The sequence below is a fragment of the Hypanus sabinus genome, chromosome 13 (assembly GCF_030144855.1).
Source record: "Hypanus sabinus isolate sHypSab1 chromosome 13, sHypSab1.hap1, whole genome shotgun sequence".
In the NCBI taxonomy this organism is placed as follows: Eukaryota; Metazoa; Chordata; class Chondrichthyes; order Myliobatiformes; family Dasyatidae; genus Hypanus; species Hypanus sabinus.
In genome coordinates, this window is record NC_082718.1 from 8,884,835 (window position 1) to 8,905,780 (window position 20,946).

The 20,946-nt window shown below is 42.3% G+C and overlaps 1 protein-coding gene across 6 annotated transcripts in view; it reads left to right on the top strand.

Annotated features, from left to right (window-relative positions):
- Positions 1-20,946, top strand: part of plxna4 (plexin A4) — a 721,825-nt gene that overhangs the window by 485,772 nt on the left and 215,107 nt on the right. For all 6 annotated transcript variants that reach the window (XM_059987082.1, XM_059987079.1, XM_059987077.1 and 3 more), the window contains one exon: positions 13,971-14,124. In XM_059987082.1, the coding sequence (XP_059843065.1) occupies positions 13,971-14,124 (154 nt within the window). The remainder of the gene's footprint in view (positions 1-13,970; positions 14,125-20,946) is intronic.

Here is a 20,946-nt window from a genome sequence, read left to right on the forward strand (position 1 = left end):
CAAGCATACAAAACCATGAAGTGCAACGTATCATGAAAGATCCATTTTCTACATTCGCATTTAGACTTCTTCCCTGCAAATCTTGGTGTTTTCAATGACAGGCATGGTGAAAGGTTTCACCAGGAGCTTGCAGTCATGGAGAAACAGTATCAGGGCAAATGGAATCATTCAGTGCTGGCTGATTACTGTTGGACACTGAAGTGAGAAGCCTCAGACACTAAGTATAAACGATAATCATCAACAAAACATTTTTAGCTTAGCTGAACTTCCGTAAAATGTCAGCACTGTTGTAATTAAATGCATTATATTCAATAAAAGTTAATTTCTTGTATCTCCAAATTTCTACATGATGCAAGTAGACTGAAATTATATTTGTGTTCAGTGTCTAGTAGTCTATCATAAAAGAATTCTGAGAAAATAACACTTTCGAAAAAATTTGATGTCCAGTGTAATCAGAGGTAGGGTTTGGCTAAGGGATTACAATTCACCAGAATACGTGAGTCATCTCTCCTGAGACCAATCCAAGGAGGAGACCTTTTAGAATGACTTGTGGGAGCACAGTGGGGATCTTACTCCTCTTCATTTTCTTCATTCTCTTTTCCATCTTCCCTACTCTGCTTCTCTCTCTTCATTGCCTTCTTACTCCGCAGCCATTGTCAGTCTTGTATTGCCAATCACGGCTCCTCCACCATCCCCTTCTTTCCCCTGCTCCGTAACTTCCTCTTCCTCCTGCATAATCTCCCTCATCAGTACCCCCTCCAAAGTTGTCGGCTGAACTCTCCTCCTTCATTTGTACCCCCTTCTCTCTCTGCCTCCTTCTCCATCAACCTTTCCTTCAATCACCTTTCATTGTCTTCTGTGAGCTCTCTCCCCTTTCCATCACTGCTATCTTCTTCCCACCAGTTACCACCAATTCTTTTCACCTCCCTTCACCCACCTCTGCCATCATCTCTACACTTCTCCTAATTTGTACCTTCCCCCTCTTCCTCCATCACTCTCCACTCTCCCCCTTCCTCTTGTTATCTCATCCTCTTCAACTTTCCCTCCTCTTCTTCCACCATGTTGACTTCAACACCTTCCTCCTCCTGCTCAACCATATCTCCCAAATCCTCCTTTATCTATTCACCCTATTCCTGTGTCACTTCCACCTCATCACATCCCCTTCCCCTACATCACCTCTCCCTCCCCTTTTTTGCTATACCCCATCCTCTCTATTGCCTCCACCTTTCAACCACCTCCCATCCCTCTGTCCACTCCTCCTCTAAATCACTTAGAGAACTGTAGAGCAATACAACACAGAAATAGGCCCTTCTGCCCAACTCAATTATGCTGACCGTGATGCCCGACTAAGCCAGTTCTACTTGACTGCATTTGGCCCAAGTCCTTTCCCATTCATGTACCATTTGGTATTTTTCCTGTCTCAACTACTTCATTTGGCAGCTCATTCCACATACCTACCTTGTTTTGAAGAAGTTACCCTTCCTCATCAGTCATTTCTCCCTCCACTTTGTCACCTTCCTCTCCTCTTCGTTATCTCCCCTCCTCCTCTATCATGTTCCCTCTTAGTGCGTCACATCTTCCTCCTCTTCATCACATCCACCTTCCCTTCCTCCTCTTAAACCAACTCTCCTACTCTTCCTCTATCACCACTCCGTTTGACCTCTTCTTTTCCCCTTCTAACATTCTCTCCTCTGTCATCACATCTCCACCAGCTCCTATCTCCTTCTCTCAGGGTAATGGGCCTTCAGATCTGGCATGTCTACCTGCTGACCCATGTTGCCAGATTAAAGATGAAGATTTCCTTTATTTGCCACATGTACATCGAAACGTTCAGTGAAATGTGTCGTATGTATCAGCAAACAACACAATCTGGGGGTGCGCTGTGGGCAACCTGTAACTGTTGCCGTGCTTCTGGCACCAATATAGCATGTCTTCAACTTACTAACTGCGTTCTGTATGTCTTTGGAAAGTGGGAGGAAACCGGAGCTCCCGGAGGAAACTCTCATGGTCACAGCAATAACAACAGACTCGTTAGAGACAGCAGCCAGTATTGAATCCTGATTTCCCAATCCTGGCACTGTTGACTGTTGTGCTGGTACTCTGCCCTCAGTCGGAAATAATTCTTTCATTCACGTCCGCAACCTTCAAGAGGACCACAAGGTTGTTGTAGGGTTTGGAGGCTAGCTTGCCTCGATGACCCAGGGAGCTATGTTGGCCAGAATCAGGGCCTTGTGCTTTGACTCTTGGTAGGATCACCCATGCCAAACAGGTCAAAGGGTAGAGGCCAGACTAAGAGTGGTCCACCGGTCATCCAGGTTCAGGGTTTCAGCTCAGGGCTGACAACCCTGACTGTGACGAGAGACACAGGCGAGGATGGTTAGGACGCAAGTGCTGGAGTATCTGAGCCTAGCAGTGAGACACAATACAATCCTGAAGTGAAGACAGGGTTCTAAACTAGATGCCAGACGAGAATCCAAAGTTGAGCTGACGATTGAGCCTCAGTTCAGGTACCCTTTAAATATTAATATCATGGTGCCAAAGCGTGGCCACCAAGTAGTGGGGCAGCTCTTTAAAGGGGCCACAACTATGATCCATATTCCAGAGAGCTGAAGTATCTAAACCGCAGAGGCTGGTGCGATTGGGTGCATGTCGTAACACCTGGCTGGTCAAAAAAATGTTACAGAAACAGCAATGAAGAATCATTCTTTATCTGTGTGCAATGGTATGGACAGACAAAGATAGAGGACCTTCATTGCTGCCCTCAACACAGGTGGTTTAATGGGAAGAAAGTCAGTGTTGTCTGGTAAGTAGGGGCCAGATTGTTCACAGCAATAATTCAAACAAATCTCCCTGAAATCAAACTAATTCTTCCAATGTTCCTCTGGCATTTCTTTCAATAGCTGCTCAGTGTCTTAATAGTGATGTAGCAACAATAGTTTAATATATGAGAAGGGTTTGACAGCTGTACTTGATCAAGATCTGCAGGGTGAGGGGGAGATCTCACTGAAATGTGTCCAATACTGGAAGGCCTGGATAGAGTGGACGTGAAGAGGATGTTTTCTTTTATACAAGACTTTGGGATCTGGCGGTACGGCCCAACTGAGATGAAGATTTTTTTCAGTCAGAAGGTGGTAAATCTGTGGAATATTTGGCCCAAAGGTCTGAGGAGGTCAACTCATTAGGTGTATTTAAGGCAAAGTTAAGTTCCTGGTTGGCAAGGGGGTTAAAAGTTACAGGGAGAATGGAGCAAATAAAAGAAATAGAAAATCAGCCATAATTGAATAGTGGGGCAGACTTGTTAGGCAGAATTAATTCAGCTTTCTGTACACAGTGGCCAACTTATTAGGTATATCTGCTTGTTAAGGCAAATATCTGATCAGCCAATCATATGACAGCAACCTAATGCACAAAAGCATGCAGACACGGTCAAGAAGTTCCATCTGAGTACTCGTGACCAGACGTGTGATCTATGTGATGTCGACCATGAAATGATTGTTGGGGACACAGACAGGGTGGTTTGAGTATCACAAAAACTGCTGATCTCCTGCGATACTCACTCACAGTCTCTGGAGTTTACAGAGAATGGTGTGATAAAGAAAACAAAATATATCCTGCGAGTGGCAGTTCTGTGGGTGAAAGGACCTTATTAGTGAGAGAGATCAGAGCTGAGTGACCAGACTGGTTCAAGCTGACAAGGAGGCGACAGTAACCACACGATAAAACAGTGGTGTGCAGAAGAGCGGCTCTGAATGCACAACACATTGAAACCTTGAAATGGATGGGCTGCAGCAGCAGAAGACCAGAAACATACACTCAGTGGTCAGTTTATTAGGAACAGTAGGTACCTAATAAAGTGGCCACTGAGTGTATACCTTATGGATATGGTAAAATTTAATACTCAGTGTTTGGATGCCCTAGATCAGCCATTTGAAAGATAGCCTTTCCTTTGTCTTCTTTTCCAATGGTGCCCTTCTGACTCAATTAGAACAGATTTATTTTAGTTGGTCAGGTGGCTCTGCACTTTCTCACTGCAGTGATGTAGGTTTGGAGGGATTGGGGTAGGTGATGAGAGAAATGGAAATTGAGAGTTTCCATTCTGTGCCTCTGTCACTCCGCAAAGCTGATATCCAGCCACAGGTAATTTCAGCAGGAAATGGAAAAAGGGACAGTGTATTATTTTAAAACATAGGTTATGAAATTACACCTTGCCAGCTTCCATTTACTGATAAAAAGTGACAGGTTTTGTATTCCAACAGCAAATTATTTCTCAGCACAGCCTGCCAACATCACTTGCTCTGAAATGCAATTTGGGGCCTAAGAGAAGAAGGCTGTCCAATCTGTGGTGGAAATTATAAGTGACAGGCTATAATTTTCAGGCCTTGAAATTCAAGTCACATTTCCTACTTTTTTTAAAAAATCTGGATGGATAAAAGGTGTGTGTGTGTGTGTGTGTGTGTGTGTGTGTGTGTGTGTGTGTGTGTGTGTGTGTGTGTGTGTGTGTGTGTGTGTGTGTGTGTGTGTGTGTGCTAGAGAGAAAGAGGTGAAGGGGAGTGGTCAAGAAGGCAGACAAAAAAGCAACACCTTATGTTGCATCTGGGTAGCCTCCTACCTGATGGCGTGAACATTGATTTCTCCTTCTGGTATTTTTATCTCCCCTTTCCCTCTTCTTCTGATCCCCACTCTGGCCACTGATCTGTTCTCCTCACCCACCTATCATCTTCCCCTGGTGCCCCTCCTTATTTCCTTTCTCCCATGTTCCACTTTCCTCTCCTATCAGACTCCTTCTTCTCCAGTCCTATACATCTTCCATTTCCTTGGTTTCACCTATCACCTGCAAACTATTCCTCCTTCCCCTTCCCCCACTTTTTTTTATCTGGTGCCCTCCCCCTTCCTTCTCAGTCCTGAAGAATGGTCTTGGCCTGAACTGTTGATGGTTTATTCATTTCCATAGATATTGCCCGACCTGCTGAGTTCCTCCAGGGTTTTGTGTGTGCTACTCAGGAAGGCCTTAAACCCGAGTACACTTCCTGAGAAAATTCACTAGGTAGCCTTTGGGTCCAGATTCTTTTGGAAATAGGCAGGGATTCTCATTTGTGAGTCTCCATCTGAAGAAAATCTGAAAGAACTGTATCCCTGTGACAATGAGATGGTTCAGAACTGTTGAAAGCTCTGAGAAGAACTAGTGAAATGGATTTTGCTGCCAAGATGCAATACACAATCTCTGTGGAGAGTGATCATTGTGTTTTCCCTGGCCAAGGCTTCCCCTGCCATTGACATCTGGTGAAAGAATGGCAATATTTATCATAGAGTAAAATAGACAACATCATCTGAAAATTACTTTGACTCAGCAAATGAGACCCATGTCCTGTATTTTTACATAATAATTTTTTACTTCACTATTTTTTTTACTTCACAATTTTTCTGGCATTCTTTTTGCAGTACTTATTTAATTTAATTTTGATCTGTATTTCTTAGTGTAATTTTTAGTATATCTTATTATTATGGTATTGCCATGTTCCGCTGTTGCAAAGCAACAGATTTCACAACATATGCCAGTGATATTAATTATGATTATGATTCTGATACTGTACCCATACTGGCTATCAAAGCTTACAGTGGGATCTACATCAGCTGGGAAAAAGGGCCGGATAATGGCAGATGGAATTTAATGCAGGCAAGTGTAAGGTGTTGCACTTTGGGAAGGCCAACCAGGGTAGGAGTTACATGATGTTCTATGACTTCTGTGACTCCAGTGAAAGAAATGGGAAAAAGGAGCACTGTTATTTTGACTGGGAAGAGGGTTCAAATTAGTTCAGATTGGTGTGAAAATGCCTCCATATCCATGGTGTTAAGCTCTTCATGTGAAGTGAAGTGGATTCGTGGAGTCAAAGAGCACTACAGCACAGAAACAGGTCCTTCAGCCCATCTAATCTGTGCCAAACATTTATTCTGCCTAGTCCCATTGACCTGTGTCTGGACGTAGCCCTCCATATACCTTCCATCCATGTACTTATCCAAACTTCACTTAAATGTTACAATTAACCCCTATCCACCTCCTCTGCCAGTGGCTCTCTTGCGTCACCCTATGAGAGAAGAGTTCTCTTCAGGTTCCCCTTAAATATTTCACCTTTCACCCTTAACACATGACCTCTAGGTCTAGTCTTACCCAACCTCAGTGGAAAAAAGCCAGCTTGCATTCACCCTGTCTTTACCCTCAATATTTTGTATGCATTGAGCAAATTTCCCACATTTTCAGGGAAAAAATTATAATCTATTCATCTTTTCACTGTAGCTTAGGTCCCCAGGTCCTGGTAACATGCTTGCATATTTTCTTCACATTCTTTTGATCTTATTGATTTTTTTTCCTGTAGTTAGGTGACCAGAATTGCACACAATACCATATTAGGCCTTTTACAACTTCAGGTTCAGGAACTTTCAATTGTCAGGCTCCTGAACCATTGTGGATGACTTCACTCACCACAATATTGAAAGTACATTGAAATGGTTCAAGAGCCTGATGACTGAGGGGTAATATCTGTTTCTCACCCTGGCTGTGTGGGTCTTGAGTCTTCTGTACCTTCTTCCTAATGGCAGCACCAAGAAGAAAGCGTGTCCTGGATGGTAGAGCAGGGCATTAAGCACACAGCCTTGTGGTGCACCTGTGCTGATGGAGATCATGGAGAAGATGCTGTTGCCAATCTTAACTGACTGGGGTCTGAAAATGAGAAAATTGAGGTTCCAATTGCACAAGGAGGTATTGAGGCCGAGGTATGAAAACTTACTGATTAGTTTTGAGGGAATGATGGTATTGAATGCTGAGCTGTAGTTGATAAAGAGCATATCAATTTATGCATCTTTGCTGTCCAGATGTTCCAGGGTTGAGTGAAGAATCAGTGAAATGGCATCTGCTATGGATATGTTGCTCTGTTAGGCAAATTGAAGCAGATACATGTCGCTCTTGGGTAGGAGTGGATATGTTTCATCACCAGACTCTCAAAACACTTCATCACCGTGGGTGTAAGTGCTACTGGACAATAATAATTGAAGCTGGTCTCCACTTTACTTCTTGGCTACCAGTATAATTGAAGCCTGTTAGTTTGCTGAATGGAGAGGTTAAGGATCTCAGTAAACACTCCAGCCAGTCACAGGTCTGGGCCAGATGCTCTTCCTGGGTTCACCCTCCTGAAGACTGCTTGCACATTGGCCTCAGAGAATGGAATCACAGCATCATCAGGGGCTGTGGGAGTTTGTGATAGTTGCTCCATGTTTTGATGGTCAAAGCGAGTATGGGAGGCATTGAGCTCCTCAGGAAGTGAAGTGCTGCTGTCGCCTTTGTTGAGCATTTTCGTTGATTCAAGTTTGGACTGGAATTGCCACTTCACACGTGAGATGGCTTTCCAGGGATCAACCTGGACCTCTTGTAACTTTCTTGGTCACAAGACTTGAATGCTTCTGAACTGGCTCTCAGCAGTCTGTGGATCTCATGGTTCATCCAGGGCGTCTGGATCTTGTGAGGACACACACTTTATTTACGCTCCTAATAAACACACTTCATCATCTGTTTTAATAAAGTCTATGAAAGCATGCTGTACCCATTCACATCCACAGATGAGTTCTTGAGCATGCCCAGTCCACTGACTAGAAGCACTCCTGTAGTTGCTCCTCTGCCTCCCAAGACCACATCTTTGTTGTGCTAATCACCAGAGCTTTGCTCTTTAGCTACTGCCTGTATGCAGGTAGGAGAAGGACAGCCAAGTGATCTGATTTACTGAAACGCAGCTTGGACATGGAACAGTAGGCATTTCTTATCTTAGTGTAACAGTGGCCTAGTGTGCTGGGGTCTCGGCTAATGTGCTGATGGTAATCGGGCATGGTTTTCTTCAAACAAGCCTGGTTGAAGTTCCCAGTGACGGTCTCCACAACTATCTGCGGCAATGAATTCCACTGATTTACAACCCCCGGCTAAAGAAATAGAAATTTCTAATGCACTGAAGAAAATTATTATTCAGTCAGCTCAAAACTAACTTAATCTTCCCCTAAAATGAAGGGTGGGCAGGAATGCCACATGGTTGGTGCTGCAAGAGTGGTAATGGTGGGAGCAGCAGTGGGAGCTTTTGGCTTTGCTGTGGCTGCTCCAGGCAGAATTCTGTTCACATCGCCATTGCTGGCCCAATTAGGCAGGGCCAGAAACTAACTTTAGAGAGCGTGCTGAGAGATTTACCAGGATGCTGCCTGGATTGGAGAGCATGTTTCATGAGGACAGGTTGAGTGAACTAGGGCTTTTGTCCTTGGAGCGAAGGAGGATGAGAAGTGAATTGATGGAGGTGTACAACAGATTGAGTGGAGAGACAATACCTTTTTCCCAGGGTGGAAATGGTTGATATGAAAAGGCATTGCTTTTAGATGAGTGGAGGGAAGTATCAGGGGGATGTCAGACGTAGATCTTTTTTTCATACAGAGAGTGGGCAGTGGTAAAGACAGATACATTAGGGAGATTTAAGAGAATCTCAGATAGACACATGGATAAAAGAAATATAGAGGAATATGTGGGAAGGAAGTGTTTTCTTGATCTTGGAATAGATTAAAATGTTGGCACAACATGGTGGACCGTGGGGTTTGTACTGTAATACACTGCTCTTTGTTCTAACCCGAGAAGGGTAAATGGTTAAAAGTGAGATTGCCACCTTCTATGCTAAAGAAAGAGTTGTTCTGTCCACATTAATCAGAATTATTGCATCTGTGCCAAGTTTTTCTATCGTGTCAGAACTGTCTCCAAGATGTGAGGCTGTCACTTTAAACCTGAGGCTAGAAGCTAAGGCGTTGCCATGGTTACTCAGGAGCCTGCTGCCGCACAGAACAGAAGGAGCCTTTTGCTTTTGTCTCTGAATCAACAGGAGATGCTGAGATTCTTGCTGTTCACAGTGCATTTGCACTGAGGTTGAATTCATCGTCTTTTCACTCACAGTCCAGTTACAGGTAGCCTGGCTTTGTGAGAGATGCAGTAACTCAGAGAGTTGTGCATACATGTCCCATATGAGAGAATGCTGTTAGACACTACTGGCGAAGCTCTGTTGGAATTCTGATCTTGCATTTTATAATTTACCTGCACTGCACTTTCGAGATAGCTTTTACACTTTATTCAGCGTTATTTTGCCTTATTCTACCTCGATACACTGTGTAATGATTTGATCTGTATGAACAGTATACAAGAGCAGCTTCTCACTGTAACTTTGTACATGTGACAATAATAAACCAATATCAATTTCAATACCTGTTCCAGCATTCACTTTGAGAAATTAAGCCTCAAGAACATCAGGATGGCTGATCCCTGATCCAAATCAGTCCCATACACCTGTCTTTTCACAATATCCTTTGATGCTGTGACTGATCAGAAAATGGTCAACTTCCGCCTTAACTATATGCACAGATTTGACCTCCATCACAGTCTGTGGCAGAGTATTCCACAGTTTCACCGCTCTCTGGATAAAAAACTCCTCCTTACCTCTGATCTAAAAGGTCGCCCCTCAATTTTGAGTCTGTGCCCTCTAGTTCTGGATACCATCATCATGAAACATCCTCTCCACATCCACCCTATCGAGTCCTTTCAACATTCAGTAGGTTCCAATGAGATCTCCAAACATTCATCTACATTCTAGTGAGTGCAGGCCCAAAGCTGCCAAACCCTCCTCATATATTAACCCCTGCATTCCTGGAATCATCCTCGTGAACCTTTTCTTGACTTTCTCCAATGACAACGTCCTTTCTCAGATATGGGGCCCAAAACTGTTGACAATACTCTGTGTGGTCTGACTAGTGTCCTATAAAGCCTCAGCATTATCTCCTTGCTTTTACATTCTATTCCACTTGAAGTAAATGCCAACCTTGCAATTGCCTTCTTTACCACAGCCTCAAACTGTAAATTAACCTTCTGAGAGTCTCGCACGATGACTCCTAAGTTCCTGTGTACCTCTGATGTTTAAATCTTCTCCCCATTTAGATAACAGTATGCACTATCATTCCTTTTATCAAAATGCATTATGTAAACTGTATTCCATCTGCCATTTTCTTGCCCATTCTTCCAATTTGTCTATGTCCTGCTGTAATCGCATTGCTTCCTCAACACCACCTACCGCTCCACCTATCTTTGTATCATCCACAAACTTTTCCACAAAGCTATCAATTCAATTATCCAAATAATGAACAAACAATGTGAAAAGCAGCAGTCCCAATACTGACCCCTGAGGAACACCACTAGTCAGTGGCAGCCAACCAGAAAAGGCTTCCCTTTTACTCCCACTTGCTGCCTCCTGCCGGTCAGCCATTCTATCCATACCAGTATCTTTCCTGTAATGCTGTAGGATTTTATGTTGTTGGCAGCCTCTTGTGTGGCACCTTATCACACTTTATAAAAATCTGCGTTAATGACATTCACTGACTCTCCTTTGTCCATCCTGCTTGTTATTTCCTCGAAGAACTCCCAACAGATTTGTCAGGCAAGATTTCCCTTTACAGAAACCATGCTGACTTTAACTTATTTTATCATTAGTCCCGAAGTACCCAAAATCTCATCCTTCATAATAGACTCCAACACTTTCCCAACCACTGAGGTTAGGTTAACTGGCTTATGATTTCCTTTCTTTTGACTTCCTCCCTTCTGAAAGAGTGGAGTGACATTTGCAATCTTCCAGTCCTCCAGGGCCACACCAGAATCAAGTGATTCTTGAACGATCATTACCAATGCATCCATTATCTCTTCAGCAACCTCTCTCAGGACTCTGGGATGCAGTCCATCTGGTTCAAGTGACTTATCCAACTTCAGACCTTTGAGTTTGCCTAGCCCTTTTTCCTTTGTAGCAATGGCACTCACTCCTGCATTCTGACATTCATGGACCTCTGGCACACTGCTAGTGTCTTCCACAGTGAAGTTCATCTGCCAGTTCTTTGTCCCCCATTACTACCACATCAGCATTTTTTTCCAGTGGTCCAAAATCACCTCTCACCTCCCTTTTACTCTTTATACAACGGAGAAAGTTTTTAGTACCCTGCTTTATATTATTGGCTAGTGTGCTCTGACATTTTATCTTTGTCCCTTATAGCTTTTTTAGTTGCCTTTTGTTGGATTTTAAAAGCTTCCAAATCATCCATATTTGAAGGCACTGTCTTTCAGAATCATATAAGAGTCCATAGGACCATAAAATATAGGAACAGAATTAGGCCATTTGGCCCATCGAGTCTGCTCCATCATTTCATCATGGCTGATCCAATTTTTCTCTCAGCCCCAATCTCCTGCCTTCTCTCTGTTTCCCTTCATGCCCTGAATAATCAAGAATCTATCAACCTCGGCCTTAAATATACATAAAGGCTTAGTCTCCACAGCTGCCTGTGGCAACAAATTCCACAAATTCACCACTTCCTAGCTAAAGAAATTCCTCCTCATCTCCATTCTGAAAGGACAATTCTGAGGTTGCGTCCTCTGGTCTTAGACTCTCCCTCCACAGGAAACATCCTCTCCTCATCCAGTCTATCAAGGCCTTTCACCATTCAATAGGTTTCAATGAGGCCACCCCTCATTCATCTGAGTTGTAGTGAATACAGGCTCAGAGCAATAAAATATCTTCAAGCCTTTTTCAATCATTTTTGTGAACCTCCTTTGAATTCTCACCAGTTTCAGCACAATCTTTTAAGATAAGGGGCCAAAATTGCTTACAATACTCAAAGTGAGGCCTCACCAGTGCTTTATAAAATGTCAATATTACGCCCTTTTATATTCTAGTCCTCTTGAAATGAATTATAACATTGCATTTGCCTCCCTCACCATAGACTCAACCTGCAAAATAACCTTTAGGGAATCCTGCACAAGCGCTCCCGTCTATTTGCACCTCAGTTTTTTGTATTTTCTCTCCATTTATAAAATATTCTTCCCTTTTAATTCTTCTATCAATTGCATGACCATACATTTCCTGACACTGTATTCCATCTGCCACTTCTATGCCCATTCTTCTAAGCTGTATGACATTTTGTAGCCTTTCTACTTCCTCAAAACTACCTGTTCCTGCACCTATCTTTATATCATCTGCAAACCTTGCAACAAAGCCATCAATTCCACCATCCAAATCATTGACCTATGATGAATCGGTCTCAACACAGACCCCTGTGGAACACCCCTAGTCACCAGCAGCTGGTCAGGAAAGGCTCCCTTTATTCCTACACTTAGCCTCCTGCCACTGCTTTATCCATGCTAGAATCTTCCTTGTAATACCATGGGATTGTAGCTTGTTAAGCAGCTTCATGTGTGGCAGCTTGTCAAAGGCCTACTGAAAATCTAAATACACAACATCAACCGATTCTCCTTTGTCCATTTTGCTCATCAGTTCTTCAAAGAATTCCAACAGATTTGTTAGGCAAGATTTTCCCTTGTGGAATCCATGCTGACTACAGCCTGTTTTATCATGTGCCTCCAAGTACCCTGAAACCACATCTTTAACAATCGACTCCAACATCTTTCCAACCACTGAGGTCAGACTAAATGGCCTATAATTTTGTTTTTTCTGCTTCTCTCCCTCCTTGAAGTGTGGAGTGAAATTTGTAATTTTCCAAGTGATTTATCTACCTTCTAACCTTTCAGTTTCCTAAAAAGTTTCTCCCTAGTAATGCTAACTTCGCACACTTCATGACACCTGACATTTGAAATTTCTACCGTACTGCTAGTGTTTTCCACAGGGAAGACTAATGCAAAATAGTTATCCATTTCATCTGCCATTTCCTTGTCCCCCATTTCTACCTCTCCAGCATCATTTTCCAATGGTCCAATATCCACTCCCACCTCTCTTTTAAACTTTATGTATCTGAAGATACTTTTGGTATCATCTTTAATATTATTGGCTAGTTTACTTTCATATTCCATCTTAAAGACTTTTTTTTTGCCTTCTGTTGGTATTTGAAAGCTTCACAATATCTGACTTCCCATACATCTTTGGTCTAGTATATACCCTCTCATTGGCTTTTATGTTGGCTTTGACTTCTCTTGTTAGGCACGGTTGTATCTTCTTGCCTTTTGAATACTTCTTCCTCTTTGGAGTGTACGTATCCTGTGCCTTCTGAATTGCTTCCAGCATTCCATCATTGCTGCTCTGCTGTCATCCCTGCCAGTGTTCTATTCCAATCAGTTCTGGCCAACTCCTCTCTCAACCTTTTGTAATTCCCTTCATTTGGTAATACTAATACATCTGACTTTCCATGTGGTAGCATTTTATAAGTCATTGTTCAGACTGCATTAGATTATTGTGGAAAGTTTTGGTGCCCATATTGAAGAAAGAATATGCTGGCATCAGAGAGGGATCAGGAGATATCTACAAGTGTGATCCTAGGAATGAAAAGGTTAACGTGTGAGGAGCATTTGATGGCACTGGGCATGTACTAACTGTAATTTAGAAAAATGAGGGTGGATCTCATTGAAACATAGAATATTGGAAGGTGTGGAAAGAGTGGATGTGGAGAGGATGTTTCCAATAGTGGGAGAGTCATGAACCAGACGAAACAGCCTCAGAATAGAAAGATGTTTCATTCGAATGGAGATGAGGAGGAATTTCTTTAGCCGGAGGGTGGTAAATCTATGGAACTTCTTGCCACAGACGATTGTGGAGGCCAGGTCATTAGGTATATTTAAATTGGAGATTGATAGGTTCTTGATTAGTGAGGGCATCAAAGGTTATGGGGAGAAGGCTGAATAACAGGGTTGAGAGGGGGAAAGAAATCAGGTGTGATGGATTGTCGGAGCAGACTTGATGGAGCAATTAACCTAATTCCATTCCCATGTCTTATGGTCTAATGATGTGCGTAAGGGAGGGATTGTTGGAAAGGAGGTGCTCAGTGAAATGTAATGCTGTTGAATTTATTCATGTCCATTGCCATTGCATGTTGGCATCTGCTGTGACCATACCCAACCTCTGGTGTTCTATTCTCTTCATCAGCTGGTGCTGGAGGCTCATAATGTACCTGAGCTCTCCGCAGGAGTCAACTGCACATTCGAGGACTTTGCAGAGATGGATGGCCTGGTGATGGGGAATATTGTCAAGTGCATTTCTCCAGCAGAGAGGGAGGTACCCCAAATCCTGACAGACGAAGGTAAGAGGTAGAATGGTGAGGAAACAGTATCCTCACTTGGACAATGATGGGGACAGTTCTTGAGTTTTCTGCTGGAATGAAATTCACTCTGATACCTGTATTACTGAAAATTGCGGAGGCTCATCCCACTTGATTAGTGTTAATGGAGGCAATCAGGGTGATGGGACTGCTGCCAGAATGATATTTTCCAAGCCTCAGATGTGATTTTCAATGTTAAGGGTCAGACACAGCATACCTTTGAGCCTCTACAGTACAGTACAGAAATATGCCTTTCAACCTCTTGTGCCTGTGTCCCCTTTTGGAAAAATGCTCAATTCATCAGAGTCCTGATATTTTCCCCTTTTTCCTTAACCTTATGGTGATTTGATTGATGTGTGCAAGATGATGCCTTTAGATTGAGTGGACAGCCAGAGATTTTCCCCCCAGGGCGGAAATGGTTCATCTGAGGGGGCATGACTTAAAGTTCATTGGGCAAAAGTATAAGGGGGGTGTCAGAGGTAAGGTTTTTTCACACTGAGAGTGGTGGGTGAATACAACACTGCTAGGGTGATAGTAGAGGCTGATACTGGGCTGTGCAAAAGTTTTAGGCACATATTTAATTTTAAGTATTGCGCTGTACTGCTGCTGCTGAAAAAAACTAATTTCACGACATTTGTGAATGATGATCTGATTCTGATATGGATCTCCATTGTGGACTGATGGTGGGAAGGTGGCAGAGAGAGGGGAATCATGGTTGGGAAAAGGGAAAAGGAGAGGAAAGAGGATTAGAGAGACATTCTGTGAATGTCAATAAACCAATTGTTTAGAATCAAAAGACCTTGCCTGGTGTCTCAGGGTTGGGCGTGTCTGCATCTGTGTCACCCTCTGCCCCAGCACTCCTTCTCTGCCACCTATTCCACACCCCTCCTACGGCACTCCACCCTTGCCATTCCCAACATCCTTTGCTCCTGCCAAATTTACAAACTTGCTCTCTGCTCTCCACTCCATGTTGACAATTACAGTACTGTGCAAATGTCTTTGGCATCCTAACAATATATATATATCTAAGATTTTTGCACATTTAAGAAACTCTTAGGTACATGGCTGATAGAAAAATGCAGAGATTTGTGGGAGATAAGGAACTTAGAGTAGGTTAAAAGCTCGACGCATTGAGATCGAAGGACCTGTGTTGAGCTGTATTGTTCTATGTGCTTATTTTCTATTTTGCACTATCTCTGAAGAAGGGGCATCATTTTTGAAATTTCTTCAGCCAGTGGGTGCCAAATCTGTGGAAGGCAAGTCACTGGGTATATTTAAGGCAATTGATAGGTTTCTGATCGGTTAGGTTAGGCCATAGACCATAAGGGCAAAATTAGACCATTTGGCCCATCAGGTTGTTCCATGAGGGTTAAAGGTTACCAGGAGAAAGCAGGGGAATGGATTTGAAAAAAAAATCTCCTGTAATTGAATGGCAGGACAGTCTGGATGAGATGAATGGCCGAATTCTGTTCCTATATCTTATGCTCTTATATACTGCACCTTACTCTGCTATATTCCTGTGCCCATGTTGATGCTTGAAGCTGTAACTATAGCCCACTTTATTGGAAGCAGAGCAGTACGAATAGGAATGAGAAAATGTACTGTAATCACAACATGACAGGTTTATATCGGAAATTACCATTCTAAATTCAGCTAGAGGAATATATAATGGAAATGCATTGGAAGGACAATTCTTCACTGAATTTAAAAATAGGCAAAATTGTTTTCCTTGGAGTGAAGGAGGCTTGAGGGGTGAACTTACAAAATCATGAGGGACCAAGATAAGGCAGGCAGTAACAGTGTTTTAAGTGAGAGGTGAAGATTTAATCAGGTGCCTGTGAGACAGAAAGGGGTGGATATACAGAAAGTTGTGCCAAAGGAAATGGTTGAGGCAGGTACAATTACAGCATTTATAAGACATTTCGACAAGTCCATGAATGGAAAAGGTTTTGAAGGCTACGGGCCAAATGTAGGCAAAGGGGACTCGCTCAGGAAGCTTGGTTGTAACGGATGAGTTAGGTTGAGAGGGTGTTTTTCCTATGCTGTGTAACTCTATGTGTCTACATACCCTGGTCCAAATATCCCTGTAACCAGAGAGCTGGGGTTTACCCCACTTCAATTTTCTAGTGACCCTTTCCAAAAAAAATGCTGCTGACCTCTTGTCACTTGCATTGTTTATTCTAGATAATACAGTGCAGAAACAGGCCCTTTGGCCCAACTCATCCATACTGATCCCCACCACGCTGGTCCCATTTGCCCATAGTTGGTCTGTAGACCCATCCTATTCACGTGCTCATCCAATCGTCTTTTAAATGTTGTTATACCTGCCTCAACCACTTGCTCGAGCAGCTCATTTGATACAAGCCCTGATGTCTGTTCATTCCTCAGATGCATGATAAAGGCAAGCCCTGGACTCTAGTTCAGTCATTGTTGTCAGGTATCATGCCCTTTCAGCTCATAACTTTCACCGGCAGGCCATCATGATTTGAAAGGTTTGTTGAAACTATAGCTGTAAACTGAAATGTCTTTCGAGCAAATAGTACTCAAATGAATTGCACCCATTAAAGTAAGTGGAAAGGAAATTGCTACCTGGAGGTGCATTGCTTGTTAGAATGGCTAGACGTTCAGAGGAATAGCTTCTGTTTAACCTAACAGGAAAATCAATTGCTCCTGGAATTTAGGTTTGTCAGTTCAGCTGACTTCTGCACTGATCAATAAGTTGTGCGTTTTACAATGGGATTATTTTGCTGTGTGTATCTCTGTTGGACTCTGTCTAGCAGCTCTGACGAATGGTGCTTGAACTTTGGTGGTGGCAGGAGGGATCTACCTCCCGAACTTGAGGCTGTTCAGCCCCATTTCACCAACCTCTCCCTTGAAAATATCTACTACAGTATACTTAGCTATTTTGTAGTTGAATTTTGCCTGTTCCACATTCAACTTTTAAGAAATTAAATTCAAAATCTTTTACTTCTTTCATCCCTGCATATTTGAACTGTCGTACTAGACCATCAGTAGTTCATCCTGCGGGCTCTGGGAGGTTAGGAGTGACCACTTTAAAACTAGTGTAAATAATAAGCAAAAACAGAAAATGTTGGATACTCACAGCATGTCAGGCAGCATCTTTGGAAACGTTCTTCTTTGCTCCATAGCTGTAGCACGACCTTCTGAGTATTTCCTGCACTTTCGGTCTTTAATTCAGATTTGTAGCATCTGCAGATTTTTGATTAGCATACGAGGTCAGCAATTTGATTTGCATGTGAATTCCATGAGTGCTATTGGGGTCTCCTGTGGTTAGGTGGGTGAGTGGATCAGAGAAGGAACTCCTCTTCCCTTTGCTTTGCATCTGCCGGAACCAGATTAGTTCAAACTGCTGCAGTTTCTCAAAGCCATTTACCGAGTCAGCACCTTTAATGGGAAAAATAATATTAATTTTCAGGCATTTCTCTCTGTCAATATTTAATTACATTTTAAATTATCTGACTGGTTAGATTTTCAGACTTGGTGATGTGTTCTGAATGCCAGCCAGGATTACATTAAAAATACAGAGGCATGCAAATAAATATTAAAGTAATTAAATAGAAAATGTGTGTAGCCGTGGATAGACATACTAAATGGAGAAATGTCTTAGTGTCAATAAAATTGCATTTTCAACAAATTTATGATTAAATTAGATTTAAAAAAGCTGTCTGGCTTTTCATTGGAAAATCAATGTTGAATGATTGCTGGATGAATATGCTCAATTCAAACCAGGAATTTACAGGCTCTAGGGTTTTTCATTCACACTGTGGCTCAGAGTCAACGCTCTTTGCTCTGAGTCAAATGTTATACGATTGAGCCCCACTCCAGCAGCTTCAGGTGGAATTTTGAGGTTAAAGTTGTTAGTTTTCAGATGAAATATAAAACTGAGTCCCTCTCAGATATACCGTGGAGAGTATTCAAACCGTTTACATCACCGTCTGGTATGGAGGGGCCACTGCACAGGATCAGAAAAGGCTGCAAACTCAGCCAGCTCCATCATGGGTACTAGCCTCCCCAGCATTGAGGATATTGTCACAAGGCAATGCCCTAAAAAGGCGTCATCCATCAGTAAGGACCCCCATCACCTAGAACGTAACTTCTTTTCATTGCTGTCAAGGAGGAGATACAGGAGGTATGCTGGTACCGCCTCATAAACAAATTTCATGCCACATGCCAGTGATATTAAACCTGATTCTAATTCATATTGTAAAAGATACCAAAGCATTGTTCAAAATTACAGACAATGAAAACATTATAGTCAGGTGGAGTGAAGGTCATTAGATAGCCTTAAGCTTAGCTAATTTGATGTCAGTAACATAAACGGTTGAGACTGAGATAATGCCCATAATTTGTATGTATTTATCCTTCCTGCTGCATTTTTAGGAGAAATTATCCTGCTTTTGCTGGGAGACAGTATCTGATTCCTCTGCTCTTTAAAGTTGAAAGTAAATTTATGATCAAAATACATAATTATCACAATCTACAACCCTCAGATTGATCTTCTTATTGGCATACTCAATAAATCTGTAAAATAGTAATCATAATAGTGTCAATTAAAATCTCCCCAACTTATAGCATTCAACCAGCGTGCAGTAGACAATAAACTGTGCAAATACAAAAAGAAAGAAAAAAAGATAATAAATAAATAAGCAATAAATATCAAGAACATAAGATGAAGAGTCCTTGAAATTGAGTCCATTGGTTGTGGGAATATTTCAATGATGGAGCAAGTGAAGTTATCTCATTTGGTTCAAGAGCCTGATGGTTGAGGAGTAGAAACTGTTCCTGAACCTCGAACTGTATCTACTACTTTTTGTAGGATTTTCTGTTCAAGGACATTGGTGTTTCCATATGAGGCCGTAATGTAGCCAGTCAATATCCTGTCCACTACACATCTACAAAAGTTTATCCAAGTTTTAGATGTCATGCTGAATCTCTGGGTAAATTAACAGTGTTTGCAATGGTAGGAGGTCATGTGCACTCCAGGCCTCCAGTTCACTGGCTGACACAACATTGCCACTTAAAACTCTTAATTGTTCAACATCCACGAGGAAATCTGCAGATGCTGGAAATTCAAACAACACACACAAAATGCTGGTGGAACACAGCAAGCTAGGCAGCATCTATAGGGAGAAGCGCTGTCGACGTTTCGGGCCGAGACCCTTGTTCAACATGTAGTGTTTTGGTCAATGTTTAATCTGTAATATGTCACCAAAATAAGATATCTGGTCAACTCGTTACTGGAGTGGCAAAGGACAACTTGGCCTCCATTTTTTCATGCAAGTGTTGTGATCTTACAGCAAGAAAGAAGCTTCTGGAGGAAGTCAGTGAATTGAGCAGCATCTATGGAGAGAAGGAATTGTCGATGTTCTCATGTAAAGCTCTACAGTCGTGGATTCAGAGTTTCTTGATGATCAAAGCTCTTACTTTTTAAGAGAAGGCAAACAAAATTCTAGCATCTTTATGGGTCCTTATCAGCACCAAAACATATCACTATGAATATAAAAGTGACCTGTGTGGTTAACATGGGAGTTATTTTCACACTGCGAGATCCCATGGCATGAAAAGAGAGATTTACTTTCACATTCTCAGGATATTTATAATTGATTTGTAATCCATGTGTATGTGTGCATTTATTGAGATGCGGTGCGGAATATGCCCTTCGAGCCCCTCTGCCCAGCAATTGTGATGTCCAAAGCATGGCAATCAAATTTACGTACAGCAAGAGCCCGCATTGTGCTGACAACTGGATATTTTCTCCTTGTGGTGCTGACTGAGAGGTAGATATTGGCTGGCACACAGAGGACAACTCCACAGTTAGACTCAGACTAGCTCATCGTTTATCTCTTGTCTAATGGTGACCTTCCCACAAAGTGCAGCATTTCCTTAGGGCAGCACTGAAGTCTCTGTCAGTTTCTAGGCTTTGGATTGTGTCTTGCAAATGCAACTTTCTGGCCCAGCCTGAAGGATGGCCAGCAGAAATGCCTTGGCTATGGGCAACAAGTGAATGTTAACCGGACACTGGGAGCACTCTCCATTTTCCTGTCAAGTAATCAGGAGCAGCTTTATCTAGTCTAGCACCAGTTTAGTACCGATTTTATGTCACAGAGTCCCATGGTGATGTCAGGTTGTACTGTGCACTGGAATCAAAAGAGCAGGGCACCTGTCTGTATGAGGGGATGTGGGAGCTCACGTCCTCCTGAATGAGTTAATTCATCACTGCTGTCAGTGAGAGATGTAAATGGGAAGGTGCAGAGAGTATGGTGAATTACCAAATAATAAATCAAGGATACAGCAGTGTAGCAATTGCCTTAGTGATCCAGAGAGAAGAGTTTAAACTTCCACTGGCTGTTAAAGAATCTAAATCTAATTAATTGAAAGTAATATTTTGAATTGTAAAGCAATGTGGTATGCAGCGTCTTCCTCAGTGTAGCTATAAGAGAAGTTGGGCAAATTCAGATTGTTTCCTCTGGATTGTCAGAGGCTGAGGGGTGATATAATTATATGAGATTTGTAGGGGCACCTGGGGTTCCCAACCTGGAGCCCTCAGTTAATGATAGGGTTTATGGCATAAAAAACGGTTGGATTAGATGGTCGGAATAATTTTCAAGGAAAGGAAATCTCAAATACTAGGGAACTTAGGGTTAGGGTGACAGGGAAATTTTAAAGGAGGTTTATGAGGGGAGTGTTTTAAACAGAGAGCTGGAAGGTACTGTCAGAGAGGTGGTATAAACAGATAAAATAAAAATCTTTAAGAAGCATTTAGCTCAATATGTGCACAGGCAA